The sequence below is a fragment of the Coptis chinensis genome, chromosome 3 (genome assembly GCF_015680905.1).
Source record: "Coptis chinensis isolate HL-2020 chromosome 3, ASM1568090v1, whole genome shotgun sequence".
NCBI classification, from domain to species: Eukaryota; Viridiplantae; Streptophyta; class Magnoliopsida; order Ranunculales; family Ranunculaceae; genus Coptis; species Coptis chinensis.
In genome coordinates, this window is record NC_141458.1 from 27,343,746 (window position 1) to 27,365,000 (window position 21,255).

The window sequence follows — 21,255 nt, forward strand, 5'->3', positions numbered from 1 at the left end:
TTGTTATAATTTAAGTGAGGTAGGCACTTCTAAATTGTGTAAATAGGGGAGGGGAACTACTTGCTAAGTTGCTAGTGGGGAGGGGGTGCCTGAAATCTCGGCTATCATATTAGTATAGAGATCCTTAATTTTAGAAGGTAATTAAGATATGAAGAGGTTAAAGAATACTAGACAAGATTGTTTTTTAAGGGAACGAATAAAGTATATTAAAGCACAATGTGGTGAGGTTCACATTCTAAAAGGAAAAACAAAGTAAAATATGGTTAACTTTTTATTCGTGCCATTCCATAGCACCATATATTTTTTTCCCCCTTTTTTTTTAGTGTGCATTTTTTTATTCAAAAGTGATGATAAAGAAAAAGACTGGTTCGAAGACTAGAGTTGGTTGTATATGAAATATTGGGAGTAGAGAATTAATTATGATGATTCAAACTTTGGAGGGTTTAGTACAAACGCCGTGTTTGGATAGTTTATTTATTTTATTTTTTCAGTATGATTGTTGGATTTCCTTAAAAATATAAAATTCATGTAGTACAAAACCACAAATAAATCTCAAGACAAAATTTTACACAAACGAACAATACAGTCAAGTGTTACCAAAAAATAAAAAGACAAAAGAAAGAATCAACCAAGGCCCAAAATATCACTGAAATATATGAGATATCGCCGATATATATCGTGTTTTGGGTATACCGAGATGAAAATATCCGATATATCTCAATCGAATATTGAATTTGTTTTTTTTCGATATATTTCATAATTTCCAATATAACGATATATCAGATATAAATTGTTGACTTTGACCAATATTGTTGACTTTGACCGATATACTAACAATATTTCCGATATAATCGATGATATTTATGATATATCGACATACAAAACAAAATTTTGACTGGTCAACAAAAAAAAATGTATTTCCAATAGATTTGATATATTTGAGTTTTTGGGTATATCGAGATATTCACGGAATTCAATATTTTGGTCTTTGGAATCAACAACCCAAATGGCCAACGGTACGCACCAGGCAACTCGGGCACCTACGATGGGCTGGTTACGAGGTCAACCCAAACGGGCAACCAGACTGGTGCGTAACTCAATCCTCCTCCTTCTTGTCAATTTCCACGTCACCTTATTTTTTTTTTATCAATCGCGAACTTTGTGATAAAGAATACACAGTGTATCGCTTCCCACGTGAGCACAACACGCCAAGGGCAAACGTGTAACTTCATATCTCTCTCTCTCTTCATTCATCTATCCCTATAAATAGGAACACAGAAACTTAGAAAAGAAAAAAAAAATCATTCACTTTTCAGGTGATGGAACTTTTTTGAGTAGTGAAACACAGAGAGAAAACAGAAGAAGAAGAAGATGTCGAGCGATAGAGTTCCTATGGAGATCACTAAAGGTGTTAATGGACTTGATAAGGTCGTTCTACGTGAAGTTCGAGGCAGTTCTGCTGAGGTTTGCTTCACTTTTCTTTTCCCAATTTCATTGTTTGTTGTCTTCTTTTCATCAATTTGAAGTAATTTTGTTTCGAATCAATGGATTTTGTTCAATTCAACTCGATCTTCGGATCTGATTGAGAATTTTGATGATCTTTAGTTGAATTTCGTTGTGGATTGATGTTATTTAGATAATCTGCAGTGAGAGATTTTATTCGTAGAGGAAATTTCTACTAGATTCGCTGGGTTTGATCTAATATTTGGGGTTGATCATGGATTCTGTTACGCTTCATTAGTGTTGTTTCAGGCATTTGAAAATATTTGTGTGAATGTATGCATGTTGTGGAAACTTAATGTGAAGTGACGAGGAATTTGATTTTTGTTGGTGATTAAGTTTAGATGTTTAATAACTTTCATGTTTATCTGATTTGAAGGTTGTTGATTATGCATTTTACATACAGATTATATGTCTTTCACATGTATATCAGTTTATTGTCCACCTGAAGTGTTCCAAGGCATGGTTTGTTGATCTTCGGATCTGTTTTCTGCTTTGCAAATTCTGATCCTTGTAATGTATACACTCCCAGTTTAGTTTGTTTGTTTCCATCCATAGCAGTAAACGATTTTGTTAACATGTTGCTTGAACACTTGACAAAGGATTTATATATTTTTGTTACAAAGAACAAGAATAAATCCTTGTGTAGTTTCACATCTGCTGTTATAACAAGCTAGCAGACACACACACACATACACACAAACACAGTAGCAGTTTTCTTTTGCATACTAGTATATTTTATTCCGTTTTAATCAATTCGTTTTCACATAAATCTATCATTACAGTTTTGGCCAGACTCTGACAATTTTGATAATAGAATGTTTTCAGTGTGTCCCATTTGGAGAATCTTTGAAATTGATTTTGTAGTGGGTCAATATGCAATTATGTATGACCCTTTGAATTTGAAAATGAACAAGAAAAATAAAGAACAGTTTCTCACTCTGCTATTTATGCATAGTCTCTTTTGCTACTGCAAATCAACACCCGCACACAACTACAAATTAGTTAGTTACTTGACAAGGTAGTTTTATTGCGTGCTTTGTTTGAGTGGGTAGGAACGACTCATCGTAGTAATTGTTTCATGTAGCTGTGTACACTCTTTGCATCTTTAACGATCTTAGTTTCTTGGTTAGTTTCTTATCGACGTATCGTTGTGTCTTGGCTGGGATAAATACTTGCCTACTCAAGTGATTTTTGCCCAAAAGTTTCCTGCTTTGGCTTTGCATTTCGAAATGTTTAACTCTATTGATGAGAAGTACATGTGAAGCTGCCTACATCTCCCCCCTTTTTTTGTATGCATACAAATGTATAATTTTTTTATATTTGGTCTATCTGGTTGGTAGGTTAAGAATTGTGGACTTTTAGGACTGGTTTTTTCAGTTCCGTTCTTAGTTTTTCATGCTTTTGGCAGTGTCGTGCTTATAAAAAACTCTAATTTGTTTAAAAATTACAGTAGTAGGAGACACAGTAACTTGAGGAACTTATTCAATTCCTCACATTTGAATGTGACATGAACATATTGCTTCTCCTATAATGTTGACAAACTCATAAACAACTTCTACTGTTCATTTAAGCACATGGTGGATGGAAAGGATAATTTTGTGACCGGCCTATGAAAATATTACTTCTTTTTGCAGGTATACTTGTATGGTGCTCATGTGACATCTTGGAAGAATGACCATGGGGAGGAGTTGCTATTTGTCAGTAGTAAGGTAATACATATATCTTCTTGTCCTTTTAGTCTGCATAGAGGATTTTATTACAAAGGTAAAAGGGCAACATGTTAGATTTTCACCCTGTATGAGAACCTTTATCGATTAACTCTGTTTCTTTGATATTCTCCTGATTAAGAAAAGGTAGCGTTTCTTTGTGTTACTCTAATTTGATTGCTAAAGGTGAGTGTGATATGTTGGATTAGTCACACATTCCCAAGTCTTTATAGTATCATTTACTCAAAGTAAGCCTTAAACTTGCAAAGTCTTTAGCAAACATCATTATGAACTTCTACATCAACAAATCCGTACCCCAAATGTGTCACTGATGGCTATTGTGGGTTTGGCATCCATAATTGAGGAAACTCTACTGTGTGAGACTTTTAAGTGGGGCTTGCGTGCTTTGGGACATTGGTAGGGTCAAGCTTATAGACTATGTTATGTGGAATTGCTCGTTTTTGTTGTCGTTTAGGTTGCAGGAGAGAATGGTTTTAGGTTAGTCGCAGGAATGGTATGAAGGAAGAGGGAGTTCACAAACTTACAATTTTTGTTCTTATTTTTTCTTTCTGCCTCGTCTATATCAAATCATGCATTCATGCATTAAGAGTGGAAATGAGTGTCTAATTGATTTACTCCGTGAATTATCCTTTGTATTTGAAACCAAACCATCTTTTGGGAATATTTTTTGTTAATTACCGAGCAAAAAAAAAAAAAAAAAAATTGTTAATTTTCAATTTTCATCTTCGGTGAGGATCTTGGAGCCCCATTTAAATCTGTTTCTCAACACCGTTTATTCTATTGGTAAAGGTAGAAATGTATTTTATCTAGTCAAAGAAAAAGAGAACTAACTAGGATGGTATATCTAATTCCATCTCATAAGGTTGCGGAGAGTGACCTTCTGTACAATGCTCCCTGGTGGTCTTACAAAGATCTATATTCATCTTAAAATGTAAAACTTTTATTTATTGAAGTGCATTTAAGGTATATGAAGAGACGAGTGACCTAACAAGGCTAACATCTATGTGACCTTAGACATCCTTATTAGGTACTCACCTTTCTGCCACTTATCATGTGCTTCCCCACTCTTCCAGATGGAAAGGGTGAGTGAGAGCTCACCAACAAAATAAACAACAAGCTTCCAAATCACAAAGTTCGTTAAATACTCGAAATTTGCTGGTATACTTTGTTTTTGTTCTGTTCCCCTCAGAGTATGTGTAAACTGGAAGGACACAATAATGTTTGTGGCTGGATTTTTTATCACATTTTATTGAAGAATGCATATTTGTTCCTTATTTATTCCCTTGTAGGCTTACTATACTGACTTAACTGTTCTTAGTTTTAATACATTAAAATGCCAATCTAAGGTTTGTATTTGTAATTATGTTGCATGTTCCAAAATGGTGGCGCACTCGTGTCCGACTCAGACATTCTTGTGCGACACTGGTTCTAAACTTAACCCTTGACTGAAGTGTAAAATATTGATTAGTTAAAATGTGCTTTCTTCTTCCAGTTGTGAAAATATGTGTGATTTATATATGCTGTTATTGAAGCTTATGCTGTATTATTGTACTCTATACTCTATAGCCTATCCATGAAACTCTATATGATATCATTTATTGTCTAAATTATTTGAACTCTAATTTTGAGGTTCTGCTGAATCCATCACGCCATACCTTGTCAGACTTTGACACCTGTAGTGGTGTTTATGCAACACAGATTGTAAAGCATGCAAATAATGTCATCTTCTGAGTATTTGTTATTGATATAAAGGGTTCTTTCTTCAAACTGCTATCTACTCTACTCAGTAGAACAGGTGCCACTGTTTGTTTTGGTGCATTCTTGTGTAATTGCATTCAGGTTTCTCCAGTCAACAAAGGAGGATTCTTGGAAGTTCTAATAGTATACATTTCAGCCATTTCTCATTTAGCATTTATTGTTTACACAAGCTCATGTCTGCAAAAAGGCTGTTTCATGTTTCTTGAAGATACATATTTCATAGTGACCTTGTTCATTGTCCACCTTTATGTGGATGGGCAAAGTGTGAGTTGCATATGGCATGGTAAGAATGTACTATTGGAAGTGTGTGTCTGATGAGAAAACAATTGTGCCAAGTTATATCTTGTGGGTTAAAAGGGCTACCTATTTGCTCCTTCCTGTAATGCAGAAGCAACAGCTAAGTATGAGGTTCATGAGTAAAATAATAAAATGTGTTATTTATTGAATGTTATATTTTAAGTGGTGAACAAATGCATGGCTCTTATAGGAAAACGTAGAGCTATAACTTATAGCTCTAGGTTTCACGTGATTTTCCCTTTGCATTCTCTCAAACTAAGACTCCTAAGAGTAAGTTGGAGAGGGCATCGTTGGAGTGTATTATTGCAAGTGCTTGTCTGATCAGAATCAAGTAAGCTTAGTTATGTCTTGTGTGTGATAGGGCTGCCTGGGTGCTCTCCCGTGAAGGCCAGAAGCGACAACCCAGTAGAGGTTCTTGTATAACATGTAGTTTGTCATTTGATTTTATATTTGAAGTGGTGAAAGAAATGCATGTCTCCTTTTTAGCTCTAGAATTTTGTGGAGTTCACCCATTACATCTCTAACACTGACGTCGTAATTGTTCCATTTGTTTGGTCAAGCTGTCTGTTTAAATGGATTTGTTGAATTTCATATTTGCCTTTGCACCAAAGTATTTTGCAATAGTGTGGGCACCTACTCTGAGTTTTTGGAGACCAGTCAATTTTATGTTTCTCTTTGTTAACATAGCTGCATATGACAATTAAAGTTTCAGTATCTTTATTCATCTTGGGAGAATAACACCCTTCATATGGTTTATCAAATTTGATATGACTGTAATTTTAGTGGTTGTCATGATACATGTAATTGCTCTTGCTGTTTTCTAACTTGTCTTTACTTTTGAAAAATTTATTGAATGCGATATCTAGGCTAATTTCAAGCCTCCAAAGGCTATTCGTGGTGGAATTCCGATTTGCTTTCCTCAGGTATGTGCTCTTAGTTACATCATCTCTTATTTTACTTGTTTGTGGTCCAACAAATGTGATCTGTTTATGTAGTTTTCGAATCTTGGATCTCTTGAGCAACATGGATTTGCAAGGAACAGGTTTTGGAGCATTGACACTGATCCACCTCCGTTTTCCACAACCAGCTCCAATAAGGCTTTTGTCGATTTGATTCTTAAGCCCTCTGAAGAAGATATGAAGAGCTGGCCTCACAGGTAGGCAACTGCTTACATAAACTTTCAGAACATTCCTTTTTGGTCAAGGTCATATTGTGGTTGTTCCTTGCATCAAACTGTGGCTGTATATATATATTTACGTCAGTTAATGAATATGATTAGTTGTGGTTGCTTGCAGTTATGAATTTCGTCTGAGAGTGACCCTAGGACCTGGAGGAGATTTGATGTTGACATCTCGCATCAGGAATACCAACACTGATGGAAAACCTTTTACATTCACGTTTGCGTATCATACCTATTTCTCTGTGTCTGATATAAGGTATCATTTGGTGTCTTACATGCTTTCTACTGTTTTTTCCTTCTGCTTTTTACGTTACACTTTCTGTCCGTAATTTTCCCCTCGTATTAGAAAAAGTCTTAACCAATAAGATTGAGATTTCTAAAGTAATAGTACTTATGTATGATCATATGGTTCATTGTGTCATATATATCATGTACTCATGTGAAAATGCTGTTAGAGTCCTTGGTAGGAACTCCTGCTCTTATGGTTTTGGTATATATTTGCTTTCTATTTTCTATTTTTTTCAATTGGCTTTTTGTTGCTTCTCTGAATTCCAATAAGAATTCATATTGCTGAGAATAAATCGTTAAATGGAGACATCCTTTTACGAATTTAACCATTTTATGAGCTTTGATATACCACACATGATAGGAGCTCATTGCTTATGGTTTCGGTATATTTTTGGTTTCTATTTTCTATCTTTCCAATCAACTTTTTGTTGCTTATCTGAGTTCCAATCAGTGTTTATATTGCTGTGCATGAATTATTACAGGGAGATATCTTTTTATGAGTTTATTGTTTTATGAGCTTTGATTTAGAATCCGTAACTTTCACTTTGAAACTATAGATATATTGTAAGTAAATTTACATAGTCGTAAGAACTGCTTTGATAGGATATTGAAAAATTATGGCGGTCATTTAGATTGCATTGGTTTTCAAGGCATCTGTGAAAGTTGGAAGATGTTTTGTTTTCTTGCACATCATGGAAAAAATTTCATCTTGATTAAGTGGGTGGAATAATGAATTCTTTTCATGATTATACACTTCAATACACACCTCATTTTAGCATCTAATGTCAAGTGTTTAATTATGAAATTTGTTAACATAAGCATGTAAGGTTGTATGATGTATTTTTAGAAGAAATTGAGCTGTTTATTATCTCATTATGAATACAGTTTGTGCAGAAAGTGTTCTACACACTTTTGGTAAGAATTGCTCTATAAAATACATAATAAAACATGGTGAAATACGTTTATAGAAGCATATCATCCTAGATTTGGTCGTGAGGTTGTATGATCTTTAATGATAAAGATTAAATCTTAGAATGACTACACATTTACATATGTTTTCGAAACCCGTCAAAAAATTATACTTGTGATATGCATGTGATTTCTTTGCATTTTGAAGAGACATTGGTTAAAGAAACATGGGTTATTTTTGGTGTTGTAGCGCTTTTGAGAATTCTTTTCTGTGTTTTTGGTTTTATTAGATAACAGCAACGGAAAAATGATGAACCGGGGAGTCACTGGATACTGTTTTTGTGTATATTACTTTCTGACTGTTTTCTTAGTTGCTTTTTAAGATTCTACAATTTGTTGTGTTGTTGATTTTCTTTTTTTTTCTGAGGTGGTAGCTCGGACATAGCACTATGAGGTATTAGCCAATTTTCATCTAAAAACAGTTGGTGTGTGTAATTTACGCGAAACTTCCCAGTGGTAACCACCAAGTTCAGCTTAGAATTCTAAGGAAAGTGGGGTAGTGGGGAAGTTTAGAACTACTAAACTACATCGAAGCCTGAGTTTGTGGGAAAGTTCAAACAGGGGTAAGGGATGGAATTATTTCAAAAAGAATACAACCTATTTTACAGGGACAAACACCCATAATCAAGAATTTTTTGGCTCACAAGGCTCTCATTTACAGATGGCAAAGACTTGATATGTGGGTTTTTGTCATTTTCTGTCCATGTCAAGCCATTGACATTTATGAATGATAGACTTGTGAGCAAAATAGTTCTCCCCGTGAATGCACATCATCTCTCATCTTTCCTTGGACCTCTCCGCGTGAAAATTGTCTGTGAATCAAACACTATGTGACCTCACATGCTAGAACGTTAAGTGATGTCTGCATACCCTTGTTGTCCATGTGGAACAGTTTGTCGTACTCGCCACAAGGGAGAAAGCATTATCAAGATGTTAATTTTAGTCGTTGGCTGCCCCAATTTCCATTTGACAATAAAAGTAAGTGTTTTGGAAAAAAACATTTCTTTGCTACATGCCTGTACCTTGTGAGGAAAATGATTTGTTTGGGACGCCTATACCTTGTGGAGACTCCTATTGAGAATTGTCATTAGCAAAATAATCACGTAATGGCTATCATACTCTCTTATTATCATCGTGTTCGTTGTTATTATTATTGTTATAATTGCTTTTATTGGTTTTGTTTCCATTTTACGAAGAGCAGCTAAACTGCCAACTAGATGTTTTAGCTGTAGTGCTCTGGCCAGAGGCTTGCTAGAGCGTTATTTCCCCCTCTTACCAATCTATTGATGATCCTCCATTCGAATAGGAGTCTAGCTGTCTAGGAGAAAACCTAATTTCTTGTTTACAATACAAATCTCACTTAAGATATTTCTGATGTTTTTCATGGATGGATGATTATGCATCTATTGGCAATACAAATCCATCATATTGGAAGCACCAACATGACCAAACTGGAATATCAGTTTCCCTTTTGTTTTGTTTATTTTATCATCCTCAACCACTCAATTAAAATTCGATAAGCAACTCTAATATTCTTCGCTATTTTTCAGTACGTAAATACCATAAACGTTTGTCTGGTACCCTATGTGGGGAACCTGATTGGAGTTAACTTATTTGTATTATGTCTTATGATTTATTGGGTTGGGCCAGTCTACCTTCTGACCTTGTTCCTCTAGAAAAGGTTAGTTTGATGACTTGGCAGAGTCTCTGCTTGTCAACATAAATGCTGTCGTCTTTGACAAAAATGGTAAAGATATCATGAACCTTGAGCCTAATTACTCTGTTGGCATGGTCAATTCGCCTTCTTAACCTCAATAATTATGCACAAATTTGTGGCGGATGGAAAATTCGATATAGTTATCATCAAAATACCATGGTTGCGTTATAAACTTATGTAGACGTATCAAATTTGTGTGTGTGTGTGTAAAGATGTTATTGAAAGAAAAAGCTTATAAACTTGAGTAGACGTATTAAAAAACAAAGCATCATATCAGTTTAGTATAGGCATAGATTATTTGCACTAATCTGATGATCTCAGCTGATGATGCCCTTTTCTCTTTTCAATTGTTGCAAGATAATTAGTAATGTAGCTCAGAATGCAGGTTTAGTGGACCTACATTAAACATAGAAAAAGGACACAAGACACACAAGGAAGACTGTACGAACCATGGTTACTGAAAACCTGTCATGTAGCTGTTTCCCAAGGACACCGCTTCAGCTTTCCTTGAATATCCCTTTTCTATTATTAGAGAAACGCATTTTTGTGAGCAATTAAAAATTGCTTCTCGTCTAAAGCAAATAATATCTTAAGATGTACTTTGCATTGATAGTATTGAAAACGTTGAAAGTGTTGCTTGAACTGAGTATTTAGTCGACTTATTAATCTTTTTGTGGGTGGCTACATGCTATATTTGTTTCCTCTTTATTTCCTACTTATTTCCCATCAATATCTCTTGGTATTGACATTTCGTTTTCTGTATCACGCATAACAAGAAAGTATTATATAAGTCGATTCTGAGATTGCTTCCTGCAACTATGATAGTAATATATAAATGACCAAAGGTTGTCAAACTGAGCTAGGCCTAGAATTGTATGACATAGACATAAATTTCAAGGTTTGTCTGGGAGGGTATGCTGCATACTTCCAGACAGTAATCAAAAGGATCCTAATTAGTTGACTATGCTGTGAAACTTAAGATTAGTTTATTTAGTGAAATTAATTGACGACTTTTTTGGATAAATGATAAATTGGCAATGCAGTCTATAAATGGCTTTCTTAAGTTTTATTATAGAAATATAAATATATAGATATTTTTATATATAAGATGTTATGCAGCCTACCATGTATGTCTGTCCTTATCTGATGCTGGATCTCATTGTTAACTTTAGTAGCTTGTGTTCAGTGAAGTGCGGGTAGAAGGACTAGAGACGATTGATTATCTGGATAATCTGCTGAACAGGGAAAGATTCACTGAACAAGGAGATGCAATTACATTTGAATCTGAAGTTAATATTCTTTTTCCAGGAGTTCTTTGTTATGTACCCTGTGTTTCTTTCATCTACCAGTATGTTTCTAATTCTCTGTGTTCCTATATGAAAAAGGTGGACAAAATATATGTCAGTACGCCTACCAAGATTGCAATTCTGGACCATGAGAAGAAGAGAACCTTTGTTTTGCGTAAAGATGGACTTCCAGATGCTGGTGAGTCTGGTGATTTCAACATGTTTCTCTCGAGAGATTCCTGACTTAGAATTACTTTTTGAGTGCTATTCATATGTAGGATAGATAGTTAAATCTGGAAACTGTCAAAGCACCTGGCTTATAGACCACTGATATGCCTAACATGTATGTACATCTTGCATACTTGTAGTTGGGGCCAATTGATATGTAGACCTTAAATGATCTCTGTATTTATGATATTTAGGAAAAGAGAAATCATTAAGAATTTTTTTTGACAGTATATTTGACAATCCAAAAAAGATTATACTGATTGATTGAATGAATTGAAGTTCAATTGGTGGTATGTTGGATTGTGACCATTGAATATTTTGCTCATCCTGGCGGCACAGTTGACTTGTGCTACTGGTAGCTCTTGGCCTTTTCCTTTTTTGGTCGCATTTGTGTGTCTCTACTTTGTGAGTATTGATCTTGAGCATTGTAATGGTTTTTATACATATCACTTATAGAGTTATAGTTAAAGAATACTTGCCATTTACTGAAGTGGTATGTAAAACGAGAAGCTACTTTAAGAGTCTACCATGAGCAAGCACCTGCTTTCAAACCTGAATATTCATTTTCTTGAGTTTGTCTGATGTGCCGCCTTTTAGAAGAATTTCAACTTGTTTATTCTCCTTTGTAGTGGTGTGGAATCCTTGGGACAAGAAGGCAAAGGCTATGGTTGATTTTGGTGATGATGAGTACAAACATATGCTTTGTGTGGAAGCTGCAGCTGTGGAGAAGCCCATTACTCTGAAACCCGGGGAAGAGTGGAAAGGTAGACAGGAGCTTTCTGCTGTTCCATCGAGTTATTGCAGCGGGCAACTAGATCCTCAAAGGGTTCTTCAAGGAAGCTAAAGATCAATCTACCTGTCACATATTTTGTACAGGTACACCTCCGAGTTCCTAACCCCCTTATTTCAATCTAAGCAGTTAAAATCGGTTTTCAAAACTAATCGGTCGAGGAGCGATATGCGATTAATCGGTTAATCGGTTATATCGGATGTATATATTTGATGTTTTCAAAATATATATTAGTATAATCATACCAAATATTTCTAAACAGTGATCCGAGATACAACAAAAAATATCAAATTCTCATAATCACATCTAACTAGCTCAATTTTGGAGTACTACAGATATGTCAAACACAAAAATTACGTTAAATATTTGAAGGAATAAGAGGATTGAGAAGCGATAATATTTATTAGAGAGATAATACAATAATTTGTATATTTAACTTTCGTTAAGGAGGGGAAAATAAGTAAACTCTTAGCTTTGTGTATTGATTGGGTTCTATTATTATTAATACGGTTTAAGAATCTAATTCGTTAATTTTACGTATTTTTTTTGGATGGGAAACCGATATTTTCAATAATTTTTTTTCTCGGTTTAGCGAGAAATCGGTCATTTCGGCTGATTAATCGGTCAATTCAGTGATTAAATCGGTTCGGTGAGAAAAAATAAAAAAATCGGTAAAAACTAATCGGTTTACGAGTGATACGCGATTAATTGGCCGATTAATCTGATATTGATAGCATAGATTTCAATCACTTATGCTTGAACCTTTTAGAAACCGATGTGCTCTTATGGTAGCTTGTTAAAATAAACTAAATAAGAAATTGCTAATTTCATCTTGTTGGCACAAATTTTCGATTGTCGCCATTAAGACAGTGATGATTTAAATGATTTAAGTGCAGTCAAATATAATTTTGACGGGGTCTGCAACTCCATGGACGGAGCCTTTTCTTTTATGCCTCCTAGTGGCATTGCATCAGTTTTCACTGTTCATAATGTATTCCTGTTTCATAGTTGATACTATATTTCTATCAGGCTATCACATTCTCAATCTCTGGATATTCGACAAACGTGATGTTCTTTGGTTTCTTATCATCGTACCAGAGCAAAATTGTCTAAAGTTATCTTGTATTCATATGTAATGGTTGCAATTATTTGTGGGGCTCCATCTTTGTCGAGGGTATCCAAGAAATATGTTTGTCTTTTTGGAAGTCTTTCTCTCTGTTGATGTCCATATGTTTTTCTCTCAACATCATTTTTGTTCTCGAATTCTGCACAAACTTTTTCCTTTGTTTTTTATTTTTATTTTTCATTCTCTTTCTTTACTTCTATAGCCATACACCACTATACTGGTATATATGCATGTGCATGTACGTACACATTTCTCATATCTCTTTATAGTTCTTGAGAGTACTTCTCTATCACTTGTTTGTTTCTATCCATTCACCCTTACAGTAGCATCTGTACTATTTGTTTTTTGTTACAACTGAGACTGAATTTTGATATTTTTTGGTCTATCCTCACTTAGTGCCTATCATAATGTGTCTGCTTCACTGGAAGATGAATTTGCTTAATTTTGTGATTTGAACTTCTAAAACTTGTAAATGGTATACAGGTTTAGGGTCTCATTTTCTTGTTTAGAATTGTTACTCTTAATTGATATATTAAATTATGCAATATCTGTGTTTCCATTCTTAGTTTCGTGATATAAGAACCTGAACCCTGGCACGTCTCAATTGTAAAAATAGTCAGTTTGTTTTAGTGGCGGAGTTGTAAAAATAAGTGTAGCATTTGATTTTAATTTATTTTATTTTTGGGTAGAGCAATGAATATGATGTGAATGTTTTGCCCATCATCTTTTGTTGTATTACTAGATGGCTCCTGAAGACACAGACTTGTTTGGGTCAATTATAATGATGATGTGTTTTTATTTGCAGACTTTCTTGTTGCGTATTGGGATCAGGGATTAACTGTGGATACTTGCCGGGTTTTTTTGCTGGCAGGCAGATTCATTACCAGAGCTCTTATCTAATAATGGTGTTTTTCATGGAATAGTAATTGGCTGTCAAAGGTCGAAAAAGAGGATAGAAACAGTGTCCTGTTTTCATTGTTCTTCCAGACTCAGATTTTTATAACAGGATAGTGCAAAATGAAAGCTCTTCTATCTTCTTCTAGAAGATAATCCTTGGGATGTAGTTTACCTTTCGTGAATGACTTTTATGGCATTTGATTGGCAATATGGAAATACACAAAATACAAGTAGATATAACACATGCATTTTGACATCTTTAATCCTTGTTTGTGTACGTTTTCTTCAAATCTCTTAGAATTTACGAAGACTGGAGGAGAAATTTTACAATAATGACCCTCACACAAGTCCTATGAACAACAATGAGGGAAGAGTAACCTTGTTTCTCCAGCATTGTTGAGCCTAACTCCTTCCTGCTTTAGTCACAATTTTTTCGACTGTCTAAGCTGTGAAATTGATACTGCACAAGTGCACATCTTGCACTTTAGTTGATTAAGAATGCCGTGATAACTTGATAGTGAAACATTCCAAGTAATTGCTTGGATTTAAAGAATATGCCTGCAAAATTGAGCCAGTTCTTGGGTTTGTGAGAGTCGGCCTGCAAAATAAGTTAAAGTTGGATTGCCCTAATATCAATTATCAACCATGATATTATTGATCATGGTGCGTGGAGTCATGACAGGATTGGGTGATGGAGATAATTAAACGGTTAATCAAGGCATTTTGAGGTAGCACTGGGCCAGCAGTTTTGCCATGCACATGAATTTTGATAAGAGTAGGAACATCACAATAGCAAAGGTGTGCACTTCTGTGTTCTGTCTGATAAGTGCAAGTGTTAGAAGAATAAATCTGAAATCAAAGTACTTCGAATCCGTTACACAAATCATGGGATGCTAATATGCTATTGAGTACCGACCCATCATAGTTGACATGGGGACATGGGAGTGATGGGACTGAAGAAGTACTTGAAAAGAAAATTCTCGTTTGTTTTTCCCAACGAGGCAACCGTTTTACCCGTTTTTTCTCTCTTCAAATGACATGACTGCTTACTTTCCGGTCTTTCCCCCTATATGGTGCACAGTGCACCGAAAACACTGTTGGATTAGGAAGACCTTCAGACTACATGACTAAATGACTAATTATGTACTCAAGGAACTCAGCAAAACAAAATTGTACTTGTAGAATTTGGAATTTAATTTTTGTTAATCCTGAAATATCTTAGCGCAGCTTTTAAACCAATTTCAAGGTATCAGCGTCCTCTCCTCTGCTCTTGCCCATTAGCTTAGACGATAGTGTGTTGTCACCAAACAAGGATATCGTTAATATTTAGCTCCTGGATTTGTTTTAAAATGCATGCTTTTTCTTCACATGTGACACATTATTTGGAACCGCGTATCTTTGTGATGCTCTTAAATTTGATGCAATCACAATTCATAAGCACTTCTTGTTATATTGTCACATTGGATAATTTTTCTCTTCACTTTGGAGTTTATAAAATATTTGATAATGTATTTTAATTTGAACAGAGATCATCACAGAAGTACTGTAATGTAGTTTATTTAAGTTAAGTTACAAAGTTCCCAAGCACAGAACTTACTTGGTACTTTTCTCAACGGAAAGAGGTGCAGTTTGATTGAATATAATGCCGAAGGAATGAAGGATTGAAAAGACATAATTTTCTAGCTTCTTGTTAATTTCTACTAGTTTAGGTGCAGTTTCATCTTTCTATGGATTAGTACATGACGACGTACATTTCTTGTTTCCAAAACCAAATGGATAGGATTTGGGAGACTATGGACATAGGAGGACTACGGAACTGCGTGTGTGCATGTTTGGAGAAAGTGGATTAATACATGCCATGGTGCATCTCAATGGTTTCTTTATCACTAATGGTGAACGGAACCCTGAAGTGATCTTCTCTCTCCACCGCTCTTTATTATTGTGATGGAGGCGTTCACTTGATTGAATTCAATATTGATTTAGAAAGGTTAGACTGATGACCTTACTACTCAAAACTTACACGTATGCAAACCGTGCTACGCATTGAGGTTTTTTTTTTCCTGAAGTCTTGAAACCCGTCATTCGAGATCGATAATTAGCATGGTTTTTTTGGATTCTAATTGTAATTACATAGGGGAGGCACATCTAATTTAATATAAGGGATAATTATGTTATTTAAGTGACATTAGGGAGTTTTTTTTTTCTAAATTATTAATAAAAGAGGGCTTGTTTTAAATTCAGAGAGAAAATTGGAGAATAATTATATAATTTAAGTTACATTAGGAGGATTCTTCTAAATTAATAGGGGGTGGTTTCTAATTTTGAAAGGGAGGTGTTTGAGCAAATAAGGAGATGTCAATTTGCCTACTAGATAGTGGATAGTGGGTTCCTCAAAACCCGGCTATCATATAGTGTAGAGATGACGGTGGCATCTCATCAAACTCTTTACGCTGAGAGAGAAAATATGAGTGTAGCAACTTCCTTCCCCTCCCTTTTCCTGAGTTCTGATCTCATCTTTGTTTCTCGTTTTTCCTCCTTTAATCTCTTCCTATCCCCTTTATAGTCTCTCTTATCTCCCTAGCTCTCTTTATCTCCTCTCTAGTTTTATATCTCTCTTTTCCAGATCTTCTTTTTTCAATAATGCGTTTTCAAATATGAGTGGTCAAGATCTTGATTTTATTCCTGATGAGAGTGAAGAGGATGAGCTTCACCGTCTTCATCTCCAGATGGAGTCTATGTGGAGAATAAATGAGTTCTCAGATGAGAGTAGTCTGAATTTCATTAATGACAAAGAGAGAAAACTTTGGGGGAAATCTCTGATTGGTAAGCTTTTCACCTCGAGGAAGTTTGATGAAGTTGATATCAAAAATGAATTATTAGTGAAATTATGGAATACTAATTCAAAATTTTCGATTACTTTCTTATCTAAGGGTTTATTCAAATTTTGGTTTGAAGATGAACATGAACTGAGATTTGTTCTTGAAAATAGTCCATGGTCAGTTCATGGGTTTATTATGTCTCTCAAACAATGAATACCGAATAATCCTACTAATAATTATAGGTTTCAGGAGTTTAGATTGTGGATTAAGGTGTTTGGTCTCTCTCTCGAAAGGTCATCTACTTGGGAGAATATTCATAAAATTGGCTCTGCATTTGGGTTAGTTGTGGCTATTGATTCTGTAAGTGGTTATGATGCTGGTAATTCATTTTCTCGTGTCCAAGTTATGTATCGTATCAGGAGAAAGATGGTGAGTAATGTTGTGGTTAATTTTCATGAGAAAAAGTCTGTACATATTTTTTTCAAATATGAGAAGCTTCCTGTGTTTTGTTATTGTTGTGGGTTGATTGGGCATGATTACAAAGAATGCAAAGATTTTATTAATCATCCGTTGTTTTTTAAAGAGGGTATCAAAAAACCCCCTGTTGCTTCTATTCTTCAATTTTCAAATAGGATTAGAGCTACGTCTTTTAAATTTGGGATTAGTATTCAGTCCAGAAAAGTTCTAGAATGGGATCCTAAGGCTGATAAGTTGAAAAAGAGTATTCCTATGGATCTCAAGATGCAAGCATACAATAGGAAAGGTAAGCAGATTTCTCCTGTTGAACTTTCCTTTGAAGCTGGTTTTGGGTGTTCTGATGAGGTCTTGGTGAAGAAGATAATGGTAACAGATGAAGGTGTTTTGCCGTCTTTGGTTAACGGGCTTGTTCCCAATATGGATGTTACATTTTTTGAGGCATCTACCAATGATAATCTGCAATCTAGCAATTCGGCTATTCCTGATCTGACAAAAGACAGTCCTGTGAGAGATCCTCAATGGGAGTGCATCAAAGCTGAGTTGTTGACAAGTGGCACCTCTCTTGTTTCTGGACCAAGCCTGGAAGGTGTTTGCTCGGACCCTTCTCCTGGGGATGCAGATCCAGTTTTGGTTAATATGGATCTTGGGCTTCACCCAGATCCCTTGGTTAATGGGCTTTCTGAGGACTCAGATTCTCCTTTTTTGTTTGATATGGATGTTGAGCCCCCCCAAGAGTCTGTTCCTAGGCCATCTAGGTCCAGAATGGAAGTTAAGTTTTCTTAACCTTCTTTGGAGTCATTACCTGTTTCTATGGACTTTGTGTTTTCCAGTTTGGCTAGGCCCATTCTAAGCCCAAAGCTTCTTTCTTCTCTTCAGCCCAATCTAAGCCCAAAAGCTAGAAATAGTCCGGTTTCTCTGGCCAAGCCTCGGATCAGTAAGCATGCAAAACTCCATAATCTTGATCCCTTGGTTTATGATTTTATACTTCGGCCCCCCTCAAAAGGAAAGTTGTCAAAAAATCTAGCTGATATTCTCAAAAGTTTTGGCAACTCTAGGAAGCATGTGGTTTCCAATAAAATTTCGGGAGTTGGTAGCTTTGTATTATCTCAAGAATATGAAACGAAAAGTTGCATCTTGGAAACTACACAAGCATGTGCTGACATCTCTGAAGAAGTACAACATTATTCTCGCAAAAGATTTGTGGTCTTTATAGAAATTTTCTCCTCTGAGTTTAGAAATTCTAAGAGATAAAAAATGAGTGATAGTTCAGGACCCTCTCAGGGGAAGAGTCCTCTAAAAATTGTCTCTACTACAGATCATGTTCCCACCTTACCCGACCTCTCAAAAGAAGAGAAAGGTAATGATAAGAAGGAAGCATGTGAAAATGAGGAAAGGAAGATTTTTGAAAGTTTCAAAAACAAGAGGAAAGCTAATGGTTTTGTTGAGGAAGAGGATACAATAAAGGGAAATAGGTTGAGGACCCAATATCTTATAGATTGGGACATAGGAGGAAAAGAGATCATGTCAAGTTCTGATGGTGATGGCTCTATGGGAGCCACTCCTTCCCTTTCTCCTTCTGAGTCAAGTAAGAGTGGTTCCTTTAGCAAAGATTCAAGTAACCCAAATGTCTTTTCTTATGGTCCAGGAGAATCTGATTTTAGAAGTTCAAAAAGTTTGGTTTCAGTAGATTCTGGCTCTAAAGATTTGGAAAGCTCTGAGTCTCATCATGACTCTGTCTCTAAGGGTCTGGGTCTTCTAGTTCTGGTTCTCGGGGTTATGGTGATAATGCTTATGGGGTTGATGGTTCACAAGGTTCTGGTTCTTTTGGCTCTGGCTCTAATACTTCAGATAAAAATGCTATTTTTTCTGGTACTGGAGGTTCTTCTAGTTCAAATGGTCTCTCTCTCTCTGATGATGAGTCTGATGGTTTTAACAATTCATCTGGTTATTATGGTCCTGACACTCCTAGCTCTGAGGGACTCAATGTGGCTGCTTCTAACAATTCAGAAGGGTTCGCGATGACTGACCCATTTCAGTCACCTTTAGAGCCATGACGACAACTGCATGGAATTGTCGGGGAATTGGTTCGGCTTCAACAATGGTAGCACTTAAGAATCTCATTTTGGTTTCAGACCTTGATATATTATGTTTATCTGAAACCAACGCAACATAAAAAAAGATGGAGTTAGTTAGTAAGCAAATCAAATACACTGGCAAATGTATAATACCTGTAGCTGGCATTAGTGGTGGTTTGGCTATTTTTTGGAAGGATAATATTCAGCTGGATATATTGGGAGCTACACCTAATCATATTACAGGTAAACTCTCCAATTACCATGCTTCTTCTAATTGGTTCTTTTCTTTTATATACGATGAACCTCTTTCTTATAAGAGGAAAAGAGTCTGGGATGAATTGCGTGACATTGCTCTGCTTATTTCTGGGCCTTGGATTCTCTTTGGTGATTTCAATTCCATTTCATCACCTTTGGAAAAAGTAGGAGGTAATGGTAATCAATATAGAAGTATGAATTCTTTTATTGATTTAGGCTTTAAAGGTTCCAAGTTCATTTGGTCAAATAAAAAATTCTTTGGTAATCATATTTTAGAAAGGTTGGATAGAGCTCTTGCCACCCCAGATTGGTTCGAACTGTTTCCCCTTTCCCTCATTCAAAATATCTCTATTCCTTCATCTGATCATCTTTCTCTTTCTATTAATCTTAATCATTCCTTACAAAAAAGAAAAAACCTTTTAATTTTTTTGAGATGTGAACTAAGGAACCTTCATGCAAGGATACTATTGAGTTGGCTTGGAATGATATCTCTAGAGGAGATTGCTCTGGCTCTCCTGCATTGTCTGTTTTTAATAGAATGAAAAATACCAGTAAAAAGCTTAAAAAATGGAATGTGGAGGTTTTTGGGGATGTGGCACTAAAGATCAAGAAGGTTAGAAGGGATTTGGATAAAATCTTATCTGATGATCTAGAGACTGAGGAGAATTATAACAAGTTTCTTTCCCTTCAAAGTGAATTGGAGGATCTTATGGATAAGGAATCTAGTTTTTGGAAACAAAAAGCCACTTCAAATTGGGTGAAAGATGTTGGAAGGAATACTAGATACTTTCAGCTTTCCACTATTTACAAAAGAAGAAAGAATAGCATTGAAAAACTCAGGAATGATAATGGGGGCTGGGGACTCAGAGGTTGAGGATGTAGGGCTTAATATAAACTCCTATTTCAAGAATATTTTCTCTTTTGATGAGCCTCCTATCAATAATGATATTCTGAATATCTTTGAACCATGTATTACACCCAATGAGAATATTATTCTTATAAGAATCCCCACTGATGATGAAATTTGGGTCACCATTAAAAGTATGGGGGCCCTTAAAGCCCCTGGTCCTGATAGATTTCAGGGTATTTTTTACCAGAAATATTGGGATATTGTACATTCTGAGATCTTTGAAGCTGTCAAAGCCTTCTTCACTTTTTCCAAGCTTGCCCCTTGCCTAAATGAAACTTTCATAACTCTCATTCTTAAAGTAGTTAATCTTGAACACATCACTAAATTTAGGCCTATCAGTCTTTGTACTTTCTCCTATAAAATCATTTCTAAGATCATGTCCACCATGCTCAAACCTCTCCTTCATAAATTTATCTCTCCTCTTCAAGGTGCTTTTGTCAAAGAAAGGTCTATTGGGTATAATATTGGACTGGCAAGTGAGATTTGTTTAATATGAGAAAGATGAAAAAACAGAAACAAGGATGGACGGCTATCAAATTAAATATGGCCAAAGCATTTGATAAAGTTGAATAGAGCTTTGTTGATCAGATTCTGGGAAAACTTGGATTCTCTGTCAAATGGAGGAAAATGATTCAACAATGCCTTAGCACAGTTTCTTATAATGTGCTTCTCAATGGCTATCCTCTAGAAAAAGTTTATCCAGAAAGAGGTGTAAGACAGGGGGACCCTCTGTCCCCTTACTTGTTCATCATTGTGGCAGGGGCCTTCCATCTTTTCTATGTAGATAACTCAATTATCTTTTGTAAGGCAAATACTCAGCAATCAGACTATATGATGTCTCTCCTTAACACTTACTATGAAGCTTCTGGTCAAGTAGTAAATTTTGATAAATCCAGGGCCTATTTCAGTGGGAATGTGGGCATAAGTACTCAAAATAGCATTATGAAAAAATA

At 35.5% G+C, this 21,255-nt stretch overlaps 2 protein-coding genes across 2 annotated transcripts; both read left to right on the top strand.

The window, feature by feature from the left end:
- Positions 1 to 1,281: 1,281 nt before the first annotated feature.
- On the top strand, positions 1,282 to 14,029 carry LOC147508935 (Galactose mutarotase-like superfamily protein). The gene is made up of 9 exons (XM_086601279.1): positions 1,282 to 1,464; positions 3,138 to 3,212; positions 6,152 to 6,208; positions 6,281 to 6,441; positions 6,581 to 6,721; positions 10,626 to 10,728; positions 10,825 to 10,924; positions 11,583 to 11,829; positions 13,675 to 14,029. The coding sequence occupies exons 1-8, from the start codon at positions 1,372 to 1,374 to the stop codon at positions 11,795 to 11,797; spliced, it is 945 nt and encodes a 314-aa protein (XP_086457405.1). The 5' UTR covers positions 1,282 to 1,371; the 3' UTR covers positions 11,798 to 11,829; positions 13,675 to 14,029.
- Positions 14,030 to 19,241: 5,212 nt separating this feature from the next.
- On the top strand, positions 19,242 to 20,266 carry LOC147508936 (uncharacterized). The gene is made up of 2 exons (XM_086597671.1): positions 19,242 to 19,556; positions 19,838 to 20,266. Exons 1-2 carry the CDS (start codon positions 19,242 to 19,244, stop codon positions 20,264 to 20,266), a joined length of 744 nt encoding a protein of 247 aa, XP_086453797.1.
- The last annotated feature ends 989 nt before the right edge of the window (positions 20,267 to 21,255 follow it).